Source organism: Neoarius graeffei, chromosome 23 (assembly GCF_027579695.1).
Source record: "Neoarius graeffei isolate fNeoGra1 chromosome 23, fNeoGra1.pri, whole genome shotgun sequence".
Taxonomy (NCBI): domain Eukaryota; kingdom Metazoa; phylum Chordata; class Actinopteri; order Siluriformes; family Ariidae; genus Neoarius; species Neoarius graeffei.
Genome location: NC_083591.1, coordinates 12,421,825 through 12,440,929, shown reverse-complemented (window position 1 = coordinate 12,440,929; position 19,105 = coordinate 12,421,825). Strand labels below are relative to the sequence as shown.

At 40.1% G+C, this 19,105-nt stretch overlaps 1 protein-coding gene across 15 annotated transcripts in view; it reads right to left on the bottom strand.

The window, feature by feature from the left end:
• Positions 1-19,105, bottom strand: part of elna (elastin a) — a 142,089-nt gene that overhangs the window by 47,817 nt on the left and 75,167 nt on the right. For 11 of the 15 annotated variants that reach the window (XM_060905760.1, XM_060905768.1, XM_060905764.1 and 8 more), the window contains 17 exons: positions 18,044-18,082; positions 17,195-17,272; positions 14,804-14,842; positions 14,626-14,688; positions 14,478-14,510; positions 14,016-14,084; positions 13,810-13,842; positions 13,639-13,698; positions 13,468-13,500; positions 10,506-10,577; positions 5,343-5,375; positions 5,122-5,187; positions 4,028-4,057; positions 3,836-3,916; positions 468-500; positions 197-322; positions 57-98 (listed from right to left, as the gene is read on the bottom strand). In XM_060905760.1, the coding sequence (XP_060761743.1) occupies positions 57-98; positions 197-322; positions 468-500; positions 3,836-3,916; positions 4,028-4,057; positions 5,122-5,187; positions 5,343-5,375; positions 10,506-10,577; positions 13,468-13,500; positions 13,639-13,698; positions 13,810-13,842; positions 14,016-14,084; positions 14,478-14,510; positions 14,626-14,688; positions 14,804-14,842; positions 17,195-17,272; positions 18,044-18,082 (930 nt within the window). The remainder of the gene's footprint in view (positions 1-56; positions 99-196; positions 323-467; positions 501-3,835; positions 3,917-4,027; positions 4,058-5,121; positions 5,188-5,342; positions 5,376-10,505; positions 10,578-13,467; positions 13,501-13,638; positions 13,699-13,809; positions 13,843-14,015; positions 14,085-14,477; positions 14,511-14,625; positions 14,689-14,803; positions 14,843-17,194; positions 17,273-18,043; positions 18,083-19,105) is intronic. The other 4 variants (XM_060905762.1, XM_060905761.1, XM_060905763.1 and 1 more) reach the window with 4 other exon arrangements.

Below are 19,105 nucleotides of genomic sequence, written 5' to 3'. Positions count from 1 at the left end.
GCACAGTACTGTGTGTACACACACACACACACACACACACAGACAGAGGACATTACCTGGACCAATAGTTCCACCAGGGGCCAGAGTTGGGCCCTTTGCTTTACAAAAAGAAAAAAAGAACAGATGTAGTCAATGATAGAACAACAATGCTAGATGGTGAATGTTCAGTTTGATTAGGCAAATATATTACAGGTACCTGGTTTCACAGGTAATCCCGTGCCACCAGGAACATCCAGTCCAGTTCCTTCTGGCAAAACACCCACAGCAGGTGTAGCTCCAGGTACTAAAATACCTGTTCCAGTAATGCCAGTGCTTGGTACACCTACGAAAGAGTACTACACTTTAAACATATGACTTGCACAAAGGCCATTTTGATGCATAACAATGACTATGACATGATGAAGCTTATAAGGTACAGTGTTGGTCCACAAGCTGGGCAGGGTGTCAGGGCAAATGCGTTGTCATACCAGGTTTAGGAGGTTTGACTCCACCAGGATATCCTGCAAATAGTAAATTGCATTTTATTCATTTGCATCCTCAAGTCAATGTAGTGATTTAATTAACTAAACAAGAAACCTTGAATTGGTAAACTGTAAACTGGTTGGGACTGACATAATGTTTGTTGTATGTACAAATCTGGTAACACTTTACTTGAACCCCTGAGTCATTAAAGGGACATAACTACATTATACAAAGCCATGAGCAGGTATATAACAATGTCAGGTCATTTCAACTGTCATAAAAGCTCTCATAATGCCTGACGTGACTGTTCATTCATTGTCCAATAGGTACGTCTGTTAATTTTTCCTATCGAGATAGCACTTGCTTTATTACATGTTTTTCATGACAACTCAATGGTTAATCAAATAAGTGTTACATCTGTTTTGACCACTGACAGTCACTTATACCACAGCACTGTTGAATTCTCGAATTTGATAGGTCAGGAAGTTTTATTAGTACACTTGTTATAATATGGAATATGTTATTATTTCTACAACCCCAATTCCAAAAAAGTTGGGACAAAGTACAAATTGTAAATAAAAACGGAATGCAATGATGTGGAAGTTTCAAAATTCCATATTTTATTCAGAATAGAACATGGATGACATATCAAATGTTTAAACTGAGAAAATGTATCATTTAAAGAGAAAAATTAGGTGATTTTAAATTTCATGACAACAACACATCTCAAAAAAGTTGGGACAAGGCCATGTTTACCACTGTGAGACATCCCCTTTTCTCTTTACAACAGTCTGTAAACGTCTGGGGACTGAGGAGACAAGTTGCTCAAGTTTAGGGATAGGAATGTTAACCCATTCTTGTCTAATGTAGTAGACCCCGAAGCCGTTTGTTTTCAGGATAATGGCTGGCTGATGAAATTACTGGCTGGCTAGCTGACTCAGCCAAAACCTTAATGGCTGCTGCAGCCACCAAAATGTTTATGGCTACAAATGGCTGATACTGGACGTCACTGTGTGGCATATATCCGGGTGAACGGATCAAACAAATGGGGGGAATAAATAGCAAATTACCACAGGTCCCCTGGTCTCTTACTTCATTGTAAATATAAATCTAGCAAGATTGTAGTTCAATGCTAATAATAAGCTAATCTGGATTGTTCGAGGAAGGCATCTAGCTATCTACTCTCACTAGCAATGACCAGTGAAGGACTGGCAGCTATCTTACTATGATGAAAGTAGAGTGGTGGAGTACTTTTTTTTTATCAATCTCCAAGTATGTGAAACAAACAAACAAAAAAAAATACCTTTACACTTTCCCTCAGCAGCGGCAAAGAATGCAGCCATCTCGTCGATATCGGAGTCGATTGATGCTCTGGGTGGGTTCCCGGGTTCCCCAGTGTATCGTGGTAACGGTGTGAGGGGCGGGAAGCCAGACAGGTAGTCACAACGGCAAGCTTGTGGTGGCTCTCTGTGCTGTGATATCAGTTCTAAATCTCTACAGTGTATGCCTATACGTCTCTATTGTGTTACTACTAGTGTGTACAGTTGATCATGTTTGTGTCACTTTTCTTGTAGCTCATGATGTGGATAAACCCATTATTTGATGTACACAATTCTTAGTGGCTCAGCCAAATTTTATTAGATAGCGGCTCAAATTGGCTTACAAAATTATTGGCTGGCGGCGGCTCAAATTCTAAATGGCGGTTTTAGCGGCGCCTGGCGGCGGCTTCGGGGTCTATAATGTAGGATTCTAGTTGCTCAACTGTCTTAGGTCTTTTTTGTCGCTTCTTCCATTTTATGATGCACCAAATGTTTTCTATGGGTGAAAGATCTGGACTGCAGGCTGGCCAGTTCAGTACCTGGACCCTTCTTCTACGCAGCCATGATGCTGTAATTGATGCAGTATGTGGTTTGGCATTGTCATGTTGGAAAATGCAAGGTCTTCCCTGAAAGAGACGTTGTCTGGATGGGAGCATATGCTGCTCTAGAACCTGGATATACCTTTCAGCATTGATGGTGTCTTTCCAGATGTGTAAGCTGTCCATGCTACACGCACTAATGCAACCCCATACCATCAGAGATGCAGGCTTCTGAACTGAGCGCTGATAACAACTTGGGTCGTCCTTCTCCTCTTTTGTCCAAATGACACGGCATCCCTGATTTCCATAAAGAACTTCAAATTTTGATTCGTCTGACCACAGAACAGTTTTCCACTTTGCCACAGTCTATTTTAAATGAGCCTTGGCCCAGAGAAGACGTCTGTGCTTCTGGATCATGTTTAGATATGGCTTCTTCTTTGAACTATAGAGTTTTAGCTGGCAACGGCGGATGGTACGGTGAATTGTGTTCACAGATAATGTTCTCTGGAAATATTCCTGAGCCCATTTTGTGATTTCCAATACAGAAGCATGCCTGTATGTGATGCAGTGCCGTCTAAGGGCCCGAAGATCATGGGCACCCAGTATGGTTTTCAGGCCTTGACCCTTACGCACAGAGATTCTTCCAGATTCTCTGAATCTTTTGATGATATTATGCACTGTAGATGATATGTTCAAACTCTTTGCAATTTTACACTGTCGAACTCCTTTCTGATATTGCTCCACTATTTGTCGGCGCAGAATTAGGGGGATTGGTGATCCTCTTCCCATCTTTACTTCTGAGAGCCGCTGCCACTCCAAGATGCTCTTTGTATACCCAGTCATGTTAATGACCTATTACCAATTGACCTAACGAGCTGCAATTTGGTCCTCCAGCTGTTCCTTTTTTGTACCTTTAACTTTTCCAGCCTCTTATTGCCCCTGTCCCAACTTTTTTGAGATGTGTTGCTGTCATGAAATTTCAAATGAGCCAATATTTGGCATGAAATTTCAAAATGTCTCACTTTCGACATTTGATATGTTGTCTATGTTCTATTGTGAATACAATATCAGTTTTTGAGATTTGTAAATTATTGCATTCCATTTTTATTTACAATTTGTACATTGTCCCAACTTTTTTTGGAATCGGGGTTGTACATAAACAGTGAATTAACAGGGATAATGTTCTGGATTGCAGATGTCCTTCATAATAAAAGAATAATGATAAGGTGATATGGCAAACTGTTCTGTGAGCTGACTTTATTTATTTTTTCACAATTTTGGAAGGAGTCTCTAGTGTTAGTCGGGGCGTTGTAACATTTAAGCTTATATAGAACAGAACAGCTGACATTTTCTTCCCAGTGTGTTCAGCTGTCCTGTGACCTAGCATGAGTAGCACCTTTTAAAGGTTGTGGCTGGGTTCATGTGTCTTGGATGAAGAATTAGACCTTGCTAGTGGGTAGGAAATAGCAATGACACAATTACCTTTGTTTTTGAAATGTCAGAATCCTCATTTACCTCCGGTTTCAGGCAACGGTACTCCTCCAGTCCCGGGTCCAGGCACTGGTGCTATTCCTGTTCCTACTACAGTCCCCGTACCTTCAAGACAGCATTGGTTTGAGACCTTAATTAGTAAAGTATTATTACTAATTTTGTCAAATATGTCTTATTCCCTACTTCAGGATATATAAAGATGATAGTAAATTTTACCTTTAGGAGGCTTAACTCCACCAGGATATACTGTAAAAAAATAAATGGCAATATGAGTGCTTTAATCAGCTCAACTTCTTTTGGCTGCTCTTGTTAGGGGTCACCACAGCAGATCTGCTCCGCATATTTGATTTGGCAGAGGATTTTTTTTTTTATAAACACCGGATGCCCTTCCTGATGCAACCCTCCCCAATCTATCCGGGCTTTGGACAGGCACCAAGTATGCACTGGCTTGGCTTTAATCAACTAAACTGATTTCATATAATAAGATACATTTTCTTAGTTAATTAGATGGCATGAACAAACCATTTAGTTAAGAATATCTCTGAAGGTTTTAGTCCTAGTGATTGAAATGGCTAGTAGAAATAAATGAAAGCACCCAGGCTTGTGGTATCCTGAGAAGATTTCACCAACATCAAATATACAAATTAGCATAACATCAAACATTATGGCAGCTATCCCATTTAAGATTCAAGTCAAAGTCCCTCTCACACCAGAATCTGGTCTTCCCAGGCAGTCTGCTGTCCCAGTACAAACCAACTCTTTAAGGCATACAGGTGAGGCGCTGATCTCCATTTTGATAACCCTCAGTGTCTCGCCTATACAGCTAGGATTATAGTGGGGGGCTAATCCTCTGGTAACTGCGAGTTTGACTTCCCCACTTGTATCCATATTGCACCATGCCTTGCCAGATGACAGTAGGTACCATTTTTTTTACAATGGTCTTTGGTATGACCTGACCATGAGTAGAACTCGCAATCTCTCAGTCGAGAGGTGGACATGCTAACCACTAAGCCAACTCGCGGTCCATTTAAGATGCAATTAATAATAATTGTAATATTACTGGATGTAAATATTCAAGGCCAAATATAAAATATCCATCCATCCATTATCTGTAGCCGCTTATCCTGTACAGGGTCACAGGCAAGCTGGAGCCTATCCCAGCTGACTATGGGCGAGAGGCGGGGTACACCCTGGACAAGTCACCAGATCATTACAGGGCTCCTAATAGAATATGACATTTTCAATGATATCTTTATCTTATGGATCAAGTAAAAGTGCTATATTTCATAAGGGTCAGAATCATCATTTACCTCCAATTCCAGTCCCTGTTCCAGGCAATGGCACTCCACCTGTTCCTGATACAGTCCCTGCACCTCCTACAAATCCGAGAGAGGTTTTTTCATTTTAGCTTTGATAGCTGTGATGACTAATTTTAGATTTCCAAGCAGCTTCATTCTTTACTTTCTGTCACTTATTATGGATTGTAAGATTATGAGAATATAAAATGAAACATCATGGTAGTAAATCTTACCATATTTTGGAGGCTTAACTCCAACAGGATATGCTGTAAAGGAATATGTTGTTGTTATTACTATTATCTTAATTTTTGTCCATATCATGTTCAGTACCATTCAAAAGTTTGGGGACACCTACTCATTCATAGGTTTTTCTGTATTTTGACTATTTTCTACATTGTAGAACAATACTGAACACATCAAAACTATGAAATAACATGGAACATATATAAAGGATATTGTGCAGTTGTGCGAAGATATGAAGTTCTTTATATTATATGGATATATCCACAAAATTTTATATATATATATTTTTTAAAGTTACTCAAAGAATTTTAATTTTGAACCGGTTTGCCATTTTGACAATGCAGTCAGCGGGAAAACACTGGGAGTGACGTCACTGGAGTGAAATATTGAGAATTATAAAACATACAGGACACTTTTTCGATGGAATAAAAACATTTATTTTTTTCGCGGTCCAAATCCTGCGCTCTGATTGGCTGGCGGGCGGGTCCGTATCCTATGGTACGGACCCTGGTTACGGACTTCTGGCGACTCTTGTTCACAACAACAACAAACATAGTAGCATTTTTTGTCAACATTTATCCTTTTTTTTTAATAAGAGTTATTTATTAAATAAACCACTGGCACGGTGGTGTAGTGGTTAGCACGGTCGCCTCACAGCAAGAAGGTTCCAGATTCGAACCCAGCGGCCAGCGAGGGCCTTTCTGTGTGGAGTTTGCATGTTCTCCCTGTGTCTGCGTGGGTTTCCTCCGGGTGCTCCGGTTTCCCCCACAGTCCAAAGACACGCAGTTAGGTTGACGTGAGGTGCCCTTGAGTAAGGTACCTGACCCCTGACTGCTCCCCGGGTGCTGTGTGTGGCTGCCCACTGCTCTGTGTGCGTGTGTTCACTGCTTCAGATGGGTTAAATGCAGAGGATGAATTTCACTGTGCTTGAAGTGTGCATGTGACAAAGGTTTCTTATTCTTCTTCTAAAAGATTATCAAAAATCTTATACATTTTTTCCAGCATTTCTCAGGAGAATAGCATTAATTTTACAGCATGGATAGCAATAATAACCGTGTTCACAGCGAAAGTGAGTTTTACTACCCTGAGGAAGAAGAAATAAAAGAAAACATTTCAGGGGAAAGCTAAAAACCTGTAATTTGCTTACGCCGAGCAAAAACATGGTTAAATCCTGAATGACTCCTATTTGTATAAATAGGGGACTACATAGGCGGCAAAATGTAGTTTTTTTCCTGCCATGGAAGTGCACTTGTATACCGAGGAGGAAGTCATTTGCATTACAGCCATGAATGAGGATTCAAAATAGCATTAATTTTACATCATGGATAGTAATAACGACAGTGTTCACAGCGAAAGCGAGTTTTACTACCCTGAGGAAGACAAAATTAAAGAAAAATTTCAGGAGAAAGCTAAAAACCTCTAACTTGCTAACGCCAAGCAAAAACATGGCTGAATCCTGAATGACTCTTATTTGTATAAATAGGGGACTACATAGGCAGCAAAATGTAGTTTTTTTCCTGCCATGGACGTGCACTTGTATTGAGGTATTTCACCTGATGTCACAGGGTCACGTGACGCCCCGGTGTCCGCCATTTTGAAGGTCAAGCTAGCTAATGTCAACAACATAGCAGCTAGTATGTTACTGTAGCAATGTTTACGTTCAGTCATTTGGATGACTGTTAAAACCTTTCAGTCTCAAGTTTTTCCTTTACTGTATTTACTAGTTTACTGTAATTATGATCCGGAAGCTATTTACACCGGATCCAGTGTAAACAGCTGCCGGAGTGCGCTCCGACTTGCTCCCCCTCAAATTAAGCAGCGCGCTCCGGCTTGCTCCCGGAGTGCTCCGGCCGAGGTTCCGGAGAGTGCTCCGGCTTGCTCCCCCTCAAATTAAGCAGCGCGCTCCGGCTTGCTCCCGGAGTGCTCCGGGAGCAAGCCGGAGCGCGCTGCTTAATTTGAGGGGGAGCAAGCCGGAGCGCGCTCCGGCAGCTATTTACACTGGATCCGGTGTAAATAGTTGCCGGATCATAATTACAGTAAACTAGTAAATACAGTAAAGGAAAACTTGAGACTGAAAGGTTTTAACAGTCATCCAAATGACTGAACGTAAACATTGCTACAGTAACATACTAGCTACTATGTTGTTGACATTAGCTAGTGCTAACAGCTAGCTGCTAGTACACTGCTACAACACAGACACCGACCCTAATAATACAGTTCTTGGTCATTGCCTGGTAACAGCAAATTTATAACGGGCCATGTCTCAACAGACTAAGAAGTTATTTCAATGACATTTAATAACATTTTGTTTATCCTGAGGACCAAAAGTAAATGAAAATGTGAACAAACCTTAGCTGTAATAAGATGGCGACCACCGGCTCCAGGGACGACCCACTGATGTAGGCATGTTACCCAGCCTGACACAAAATATTTGTAGGCATCCAAACTCTTATACGCTTTCAGATCAATACCTGTGTATGGCGATGGGTTTTTAACAACATAGGTATACAGATCATGTGGGCTGAAGTCAGGTAAAGACGAGGGCTTCGTGTACTTCCGTACGTCAGTGAACAATCCTGGTGGAAGCAGGTAAACGTCGTTCTCTAAGCCTGCTAACCTCAATTTTTGCAAATACCTCTCCCTCTGCTCGCCCTGTAAATGCCCTACGTCGCTGGATAGTGAAGGTGTTTTCTGCATCTCGCTCCTTTTTCTTTTATGTTTTTCGTTTGTCGCCTTCCTCGCATTCAAACTGATTCGAGCCGTGACGTCCAAAATGGCAGCCTAACTATGCATCACATGACTTGGTCACGTGGGTGAAAAACCTCAATACCGAGGAGGAAGCAATTTGCATTACAGCCGTGAATAAGGATTCAAAATGGCGGCTCGGCTCGGTTTTCCCTTTCGGGTGCTCTCGTTTTCTGTTAGAATTTGGTAAAGAAAAAAAAAAATATTATTTACCAGCTTAAGGTCGGTCCGTATGGTGAAATACCATGACCTCGGCCTTGAATACTGACCTCGGCCCAGAGGGCCTCGCTCAGTACTTTCAAGACCTCGGTCACGGTATTTCACGATACGGACCTCCCAGCTGGTAAATAACATATGTATTCTATTCCCTTCTAGTGGGTTTTATTCATTTGGTTTGATAGCATACAATATTGTTAGCATATCACTTATCCTATGTGTATTACGTCACTCTACCCAGTGGAGAATGAGCTTGCAATATGGTTTACGATACTGCATGTTGTCAAGACAACATGATGTCACACATCAGAGCTGATGAGAATATCCAATGATAAAGTTTTTTCACATGCGCAGAAGCATTTCTTTTTTCACTGGGAAAGAGAAAGACGAGGCTAATCCAGTGCTAGAATTAGCTATGCTATAATTAACCACTAAATAAAAAAATCTGAAAACTGAAACTAAAGATGTGTTGAACACCTGAAAGGCTACCAAAACTTCATTAGATATTCTTCACGCATATTTACAAACAGTGGTGAACCATTCCTATTAGAGCTGGGACTTCAGCCAAAACTTAGCCAGACACACCAAAATAGCAACATGGTAAAGGATTTTGCAAGGGATTAGCAGCAGGGTGCCGGGTAGCTCTGTTGTGTGTAGTTGTCGATGTTGATTTTAAAAGTAACTAAGTAAATTACAGAGGGAAATGAATACTTGAGCATGAGTGCAAAATACTGTAGCGAGCATGCATGGAAGAAGAGTCTGGAGACAGAAATCTTAGTTTCTCGGTCGTTAGCCTGTGCTACTTGCTCTCAATAGCACTGGCTTGACTACTTTAACACTACTGATGAATGCTACACCAGCTGGAAGGTGACTTAACTGTTGCGCTGACGTTGCCGACTCGCGGTTAAGCTTGCGTTGGCCTTCGAGAAGCCTGAGGGCGACACATTTTTGGGTCCTCTCATTATAAATCAAAATCTGATTGGCTAATTTATCTGTCACTTCCTACATAAACATACACTGCCATGGCCTTCTGTCTCAGCAATGAAGTCCTAACCAATGAGTGAGCCAGCTCTAAACTCTTCTCAGCCTAGAGATAACAAACAAAAAAATCTCATTGGATAATTCTATTTTAATGTTTTCAGGACAGTAACCCTTTCATTTCTGAAGCAAATTTGATAGAAAATGAGGCCAAATTAGAAGAGAATAATTATAATGAAATTATGAAGGAATGGAAGAAATTGAAGAATGAAAGAAATTAAATGTAACATTTGAAATGCTAATATGTTTGGGCCTTTTCTGAAGGCCTAGAAGGTCCTGACAGTTCCCTTCTGTTTACAAGAGAAAAGCATACCAATGCGCATCAAAAAACTGGAAGAGTGTGTATAATTAATAATAATAATAATAATAATAATAATATTGGCTGGCTTTTTTTGTGGTATATCAGATATATTCCATTCAGCTAGCATGATATTGAACTCTTCTTCGACTCATTCAGTATCATGCTAGCTGAATGGAATATATCTGATATACCACTCAACGCCAGCTAATAGTATTTAAATATGTTACTCAAATCCACAATGTATTTCATATGAAAAATGTGAATTTTTCAACACGAGAAGATAAACTTCATATGTTCAAGCGAACGTGTGATTTTCTTTTTATTATATCTACACATTCACAAACAAAAAGTACTCAAGTTTATCAAAACAATTCATCAATTTCCTCACGAGTGACATAGAGATTTATGTAACGGTTTTGGTTCACCATGTCCCGGATGTAGTTCATATGAAAAATATGAGTGGCGTATTTCCCAGTAATACACTCATGTCCATATAATATATGGAATTACAACAAACAACAAAGTGTTAAAAAATATATTTCATATTTTAGATTCTTCAAAGTAGACTGGTACTGTATGTATTTTCCATGATAAATTGGATGATCATTTTATTTCATTTGTTTTATCTGTGATTGTTGAAGGAGAAATAAATTAAAGCAACTCGGGCTTGTGGTATCTTCTGGACATTTCAACATCTAAGAAACTTCATCAGTTTTTAAAATGACCTGAATGCCCCTTAATTATTTCTGCAATGACACATGAGATGTAATGGATATTCGAAAAAGGTCCTGTGACTTGACTTAATTGTAACGGACAATTTTATAAAATGTGAATGCATTTTAAAATTCATTACTTCCGGCTCCTGTGGATGTTCCTGGGATTCCACCTGTTCCTCCAACAACTCCTTGCACCGTACCAGTCCCTCCTGACACAACCAGAGAGACCAAAATATAAGAAGCAGTTAAGGTTATGTTCTGTAATTATGTTCTTTAACATACCAGTTTTCTTATTTTACTTTTTAGACTTCAGAACTTCAGGGGACTAAATAAGAGTGGTGTTTAAAGGCCAATGTTAGTTCACACTGGCACATTACATTCACTGTTTCAGGTATAGAATTAATATTAAAGATACATGTAGAGAATATAGAGGTGGTTAAATGTTAAATTACATATTTAATTAATTCACTTCACCAGTGGAAAGAATGTATGAATTTGTTAACCTTGAAAATTTTCTCACAATCACTGTATCATGTAAGTGGAAAGTTTTGGGTATTTAAAACACAATATCTCCTCAAAATCGTTGCATCTCATCACATCGCTCCTGTGGAGGATGGCCCCATGAGGACAGTTGAAAGTCACACTTGGAGGACGCTCTGGACTCTTACAGTAATGCTTTTATGGCTGAGGACTACAGTTGACTTGCTAACTTTAGGACTGCAGTTGTCATGAACAGTTTTGCACTCAAGTTTCCATCAGTGAAGAGTTTATAACATCAACGAAACTGACTTCATGCTAAAACTGTTAATATTATAGTCATGCTGTCTGTTGTTGCCCAAATGAGGATGGGTTCCCTTTTGAGTCTGGTTCCTCTCGAGGTTTCTTCCTCATGTCGTCTGAGGGAGTTTTTCCTTGCCACCGTCGCCACAGGCTTGCTCATTGGGGATAGATTAGGGATAAAATTAGCTCATGTTTTAAGTCATTCAAATTCTGTAAAGCTGCTTTGCGACAATGTTTATTGTTAAAAGCGCTATACAAATAAACTTGACTTGACTCAAAATAAGTTTCAGTTTTAGTAACAGAGAGTTACCCTGTCTCACATCAGAGCTGATGATTAGATAACTTTTCTCTATGTGATCTCAGTTATTACAAAATGATTTTGGTTCCATGTTTTCTGTTTCCTCAATGCACTTCCACCAAGAAACCTTTATGAGAGCTACCGATTCAAATACCCTTAATGGCCAAATGTTTGTAGACACCTGACCATCATACTCATATAGTTCATCCCAAACTGTTGCCATAAGGTTTGAAGCAATTTTAAAATTGTATTGGACAGGCTTGTAGTACTCGAGTTTGACTCGTGCCCTAATTTTAAGGACTCGTGACTTGACTTGGACTTGAGCACTGATGACTCGGACTTGGATTCATGCATTAACTGCATTCGGACTCATAAATTGGAGACGAGGACTCTGATTTTTTCTTTATTTTTTGTAACATGTCATAATAATTTGGCATAAGATATTTATATCTACATTAATTTTTATACTAATTTCGTGCAAGAGAATGCACAATCACCTGTTGATACGTCATGTTCAGGAACAGACTAACATTAATGGCGCTATGGGAAAAATATACTGCTGTGTGTTCCATATGTAGAAGAACTATTGAGGAAACGAGGGGGACAACCTCAAACTTCAATCGTCATTTGGCAAGACTCCACCCAGATAAATACGGTAAGTGACACGCTATGTTCATTGCCCTGTTGATAGCAGGGCTTGCTTGCTGACCAATAAACTAGTTAGTGTTAACCCTCTCTCATGTTATTTGCTCTGTTGATAGTGGGCGGAGCTTGCTTGAGCAATGAACAGGTTTTTTAATCTGTAGTGTATTAACTAAAATGGGGCAGTCGAGCAGTAACGTTAGTCCAACACAGTAGCAGAGATGGTTTCACATAAAGGCAGCAACAGCCACCGTCAAATGGTGTGGTTGGAGTCTTGCTCTCGGACTCAATTCGGACACGACTCGAAATTTTCTTTAATGACTTGGACTTGACTTGGACTTGAGGTTTTGTGACTTGACTACAACACTTGTATAGGATGTCTTTGTATGCTGTATGTTATATTTTCCGTTAACTGGAACTAAGTGGCCCAAACATGTTCTAGCATGACACTGTCAAAGCGAGGAACGGTTTACCAAGGTTCATTTGGAACAACTCTAGTGTCCTGCAAAGAGCCCTGACCTCAACCCCACTAAACACCTTTGGGATGAACTGGAGCATTGACTGCACCCATGCCTCCTCATCCAACATCAGTGCCTGATCTCATGAATGCTCCTGTAGCTGAATGGACACAATTCCCCATAACCATGCTCCAAAATCTAGTGGGAAGCCTTCCCAGAAAAGTGGAGGTTATTATAACAGCAAAGGAGATGCTAAATCTGGAATTGGATGTTCAAAAAGCACACGAGTGTGATGGTCAGGTGTCCACAAAGTTTTGGCCTTATAAGTCTAGATCAACATGCTTACAGTGTGACATATGGTTAAAAATTAATCAAGTTAGTTGACAAGTTCATTTACAACCTAATTGAATGTGCCTTTCTCTGCTGTTTGCACATGACAGTGTGTGTGACGTGACTAAAATACATGGCATCACTTTTTAGTCTGTGCAATTGTGCAAGCTTTTTACTGGTTGTTAAATAATAAAAAAAAAACTTCAACCAATTTGGTTGTAGGGTTCTGCATAGAACATTTATGGGTTCCAGAAGAAGGACAAACTGAAGAATGTTTTCAGAATGCCAGGTTTAACCTTGCTTTTCTAGGAGTGGGACTCTAATATATTTTTTTAAATATTGTTATAAACATACTGAACATGTGTGCATGAAAGACCGTTGTGTCTACCTCCAGGACCTCCATAACCAACGGCACCAGGACTTGAGCAATACAAGACCAGCAAGGCATCATCCTTTTTGCTTAATTTTAGGAGAGATTAAGCCTAGCACTAACTTCAAGATCATGTTTGAAGGTGAATGACCATTCAGACAGTGTAAATAACAAGACTGACATAATTTGAAGCTTTGTTACTGCTGAGTGAATGTACGTACCATATTTGAGGGCCTTAGCACCAGCAGGATATCCTAAACAACCCAAAGGAGAACAAAGCCTTTGTTTTATTATTGTGAGCTGACTACAACTACTATGAGATAGCTTCCTTTTATTAATGTATAATTGTGTTTTTATTTATTTTAACAAACAAACTATAAAATAAAATGTACCTCCTGGCACACCCCCTGGCACACCACCTGGTACACCACCTGGCACACCACCTGGCACACCTGTAAATGAAAAAGAAGGCTTTACAACATGTTTTGACACAAAAATGTAACAAAACCTTAAAATTTAAAGTTTTAAAGTCATATATTATCGATATAACCAAATGTACATACCATATTTCAATGCTTTAGCACCAGCAGGATATCCTAAACAGCACAAAGTAAAACAAAGCCTTTGTTTTACTACTGTGTGTACTCCACATACTGTGAGATGACCTCCTTTTATTACTGTATAACTGTGTTTTTTTAATTTTAATGTTTAATTTCTTTACTTATTTTTAAAGAAACTATAAAATAAAATGCATCTCTTGGAACACCACCTGGAACACCACCTGGCACACTACCTGGAACACCACCTGGCACACCACCTGGCACACCACCTGGAACACCTATCAATGAAAATAGTGTTTTAGCCAAAAAGCTTTGACATAAGAGCGTAAAAAACACTGACATTTAAAGTTTGTTTTGTTGAGTATGGTTTGGAATACCAATATTAAACAGATACAGGCAGGAATAGGAGGCACAGTAATAAACCCTTTCCTCTTTAGCCCATGCCCCCTTGAGGTTTATCTCCAAATACAGACACAGATACACATATTTAGAGCACTAAACAGATACAAATATTGTTACTATGCTACACCCCTAATCTATATACTGTCCATGCTGTAATTAGCACAATCTGTGTTAGTGTGGTTCTATACACTTGCAAAACCAATTTTGTCCAACAACTGGATATTTGTCTAATATTTCATAATAATATTATATGACCATCTGGTAATTACCATATTTTGCAGCTTTTGCAGCAGCGTATCCTGCTGATGAAAAAGAAAGAATAATAATCATTAACTTAGTTGGTCAAAGATATCACAACACTAAAGAGTCGTAGTTCTTTCTCATATTACATAATACATATTAAAACTTTGCTCTTACCACCTTGGCCTCCTAATCCTGCTGCTCCACCGAGACCACCCACTCTAGTACCGCCTCCAGCACCTGAGACCAAAGTCACACTTATGGATTGACTAACAGGTCAATTAAAAAAAAAAAGTTAAACAAAAAACTTCCATGCATTTCAAGGAAAACAAGATTCGAGCGCTGATGTCATTACCATATTGAGCTGCTGCTTTTGCTTGAGCAGGTGTGAGACCTGTAGAAAGAGAGAATGCATTTTATCTGACACAGTGAATGGCTCAATAGTATAAATGAGACTAAGAAAACAGTTAATGGGACAACTGCAGGCAGGAGCATAAAACATAGATTGATTATGTTTTATGAGATTAATTTTGTAAAATTTTATATTAGTGTCATGGCAAGAAAAGCCAAAACTTCATTCTTTGACCAAATCTCAACTTTGGCTCATGTGAAGTGTAAAAATAAACACACCCTTGACAATAAGCCATCTTAAAATTAATAACATCCCTCCATTATCTGTAACCGCTTATCCTGTGCAGGGTTGCGGGCAAGCTGGAGCCTACCTCAGCTGACTATGGGCGAGAGGCTGGGTACACCCTGGACAAGTCGCCAGATCATCATGGGGCTGACACAGAGAGACAAACAACCATTCACACTCACACGGTCAATTTAGAACCACCAATTAACCTAACTTGCATGTCTTTGGACTGTGGGGGAAACCAGAGCACCCAGAGGAAACCCACGCAGACACAGGGAGAACATGCAAACTCCACACAGAAAGGCTCCCATCGGCCACTGGGCTCGAACCCAGAACCTTCTTGCCGTGAGGCGACAGTACTAACCACTACACCACCATGCCAACCAAAATTGATAACAGTTTTCTGAAAATGTTAATCCACAGTAATAGGGGCATGTGCAAAATTTATTGCATGTGCCACACATAATTATTGTAGGTACTTATTTAGTTCTTAGTACACCCCCTTTGGCAGATATCTTACTTTTTTGTAGCCAGCTTGGAGTCTCTCTATTCTTGTGTAATGAAATTTCACCATTTTTCCTTTTAGAACTCTTCTAGTTCTGAAATATTCTCGGGCTGTCATGCATGGACAGCTTGTTTAAAATCTACCCACATATTTTCAATGATGTCCAAATCAGAGGACTGTGAGGCCCATACCAAAAGAGAAGAGTCAGCCTGCATTTCTTGAAGTAGTTCATGGTGGATGTTGAGGTATGTTTTATATCATTGTCCTGATGCAGAAGCCAGTCTCAGATTCTTGTATGATTGTGTTGTAACAGACCCCTTTCTTCACATTCTGTTTTTACACAATTACTGTTTTTTTTTAAATTATTTTTGAAAGTTCAAACATAAAGTAACTGTGTGTTAACATTTGCAGAAAACTTAGATTTAAAAACATTGCCACAAAGGTTGTTTTTACTTCTTTTCACTTCAAAAATTAATAAAATGTGTACTTTAGCCAGGTGTGCCCAAACCCTTTGCATACCACTGTAACTTGGTTTGTAGATGTTCCATAAGAAAAGACATAAAATAACTGTGGCATAAGAGGAATAAAACATTTTGGTACATGTTGTTATTGGGAAATAATCAACTTTGGGGTGGTAATGCATGAAACCACCCTGTCATTGTTATTTTTCTATAACAGAACATCCCATCTTATCTTCTTCCATGACAGATGATGGAAGGAGGAGAAAAGACACTCTTAAATGTAGAGTCATAGGGAGTAAAGGACCAAGTTTGGTTACCAATGTGATGTACACTAGGCATCGGGTGATTAATACAAAGTTGGAAGAAAATGGACAGAGCTCTCACTCTTGCCTTTCTTTTTGTTTCTCAGGTGCAATCTCTCCTTCACTTACACTAGAGGGCGTATGGCGATCACTATCAGAAATTGTTGTTTGTGACATGCTTTGACTTCTTGTATGCCATTCAAACGATGAACTACTTGTTCTGTTGTTCCTGCTGTGTTACCGGTATTTTCTGTCCCTTTGTGGAGTGTCTCACTGCTTTGTAGATTTCTCCTTTTCTGAAGAAGATCTCATCTCATCTCATTATCTCTAGCCGCTTTATCCTTCTACAGGGTCGCAGGCAAGCTGGAGCCTATCCTAGCTGACTACGGGCGAAAGGCGGGGTACACCCTGGACAAGTCGCCAGGTCATCACAGGGCTGACACATACTGTAGACACAGACAACCATTCACACTCACATTCACACCTACGGTCAATTTAGAGTCACCAGTTAACCTAACCTGCATGTCTTTGGACTGTGGGGGAAACCGGAGCACCCGGAGGAAACCCACGCGGACACGGGGAGAACATGCAAACTCCACACAGAAAGGCCCTCGCCGGCCACGGGGCTCGAACCCAGGACCTTCTTGCTGTGAGGCGACAGCGCTAACCACTACACCACCGTGCCGCCTCTGAAGAAGATATTTTTGAATAAAATGTTTGCATCCAGCTCTCAACAACTACATTTGTAATGTTCTCTTTATCCAAGACAGAAGGATCCCTTTATCCTTCTGTCTTTATCCAAGACAGAAGGTCTGTCTGTCTGTCTTGCTTTCTCTCTCACCTGCTCCAGGGAAAACTCCTCCAGCACCTCGTACACCACCCAAGCCAGCTCCAGGTCCACCTAAACCAGCAATAGTTCCTTAAAAAAATCATGAAGGAATATAATTAATAAAATCTAATCAAAACAGAAATTAAATGTACAAAAAAAATTCCAGCACTGGACTCAATACTTATTCTGAACAATATTAAAGTACTTATATGTAGTATGTTTATTTTACTTACACTATTCCATTAACAACTACTTTTTGGTGTACTTCCAGTGAATCCTCTGCAGCAGGGGTCTTCAATCTTATCCACAAAGGCAGGTGTGGGCTTTCATTGCAGCCAAATTGGAGCCACATTTAATAGTTATTATTATGACTTTATTTTCAGAAGGTTAATAAATGAGTGTAGCTCATGATAATCTCACACTGGGCCTTCAAATCTATCTGGGCTTGGGACCTGCACTAAGTATGTACTGTCTTGTACAAACCCAGTGGCTGGGTATTTAATCTGCATGTCTTTGAACGGTGGGGGAAACCCACTCAGACACGGGGAGAGCATGCAAACTCCACACAGAAAGGCCCCCATTGGCTGTGAGGCTCAAACCTGGAACCTTCTTGCTGTGAGGTGACAGTGCTAACCACTGCACCACCGTGCCATCAAGTAGTTGATTGGAGATGAAGGTGAACTCGTGATCTGATTAAACAATCAGGTATGGCCCCTGCTTGATTGGTATGAAAGCCTGCAGCCACCTTATTCCTTTGGGAATAAGTCTGAAGACCCCTGCTCTGCAGTATGAAGTATATTTTCTGATTCAAGTAACTTTTATCAGCTTTTTGTTTTTGTTGCTCAGAGGAAGATGGGTTACCATATTTAGCTGCTTTGGCCTGGGCAGGTGTAAGACCTCCTGCAGGTGGAAAAATGGAAAATTAATATACTGTGATGTCTTCAGTGGGATAGAGACATTAATATAAGTGTAGATTGTTGGGTATTGGCTACATGAAATCAACAGTGATGCAGCAGGGTTTTCAACAAGGTTTCAGCAGTGCACACATTTTCCTGATATAACACACTTGATATTCATTGAAAGACTTGGTAATGAGCTGATTATTGAGACAGTCTTAGAAAATAAAGGTCCAAGTTTGGTACACAATATGACTTCAACAAATCCATGTAAACTTGGTAAAAATATACATTGAAAAAGTGGAGGCCAGCTTACTGAACTTTGTTTTTCTCTCTCTTTCTCTCTCCCCATCACTAACACTGTCTCTTTTGTGGCCACTAGAGGGCATGCATTGTCCACTACAAGAAACTTAGGCTTACACCAGCAATCCCCAAATACCTAGAAGTCACAGGGGTGTAGCTAGGATTTTTCAAAGGGGGGGGGTCACACACTGACTGGCAGCCTGAGTACATACCCGCAGGTTTGTAAATGAAAAAATACATTTAATACATTTGAGAAAATAACGCGGTCTTTGCGTCATTCTTTAATCTCACGTTGCGAGCTGTTGAGATGTCGGACAATGATTAGGCCAAATCAGCTTTATCCAGCAGTGTATGGATAGCGGCTCGACATCTTACTCTAGTCAACTGATGCAGATCTCTCTATTCTTGTTGTCTTACTGCTCATCGGCCAAAATGTTTCTAAGGCCCTGTCCACACGGCAACGGATTCAGGTGAATCTGATAAAATTGTTTATCGTTTCGGCCTGGCGTCAACACGGCACCGGCGTTTTGGGTGCCCCAAAACGAAATCTTTTGAGAACGGGGTCCAGAGTGGAAAGATCTGGCAACGGCGCCGTTGCGAAGTCGTCTGGATGAGTAGAATGGATTTGTTTACAATGACGTCACAACCACATGACTGTCAGTGCTTCACGCCGGGTAGAAGTGTAACGAACTCAATGCGAGCTGTCAACAAATCCTATAACTTG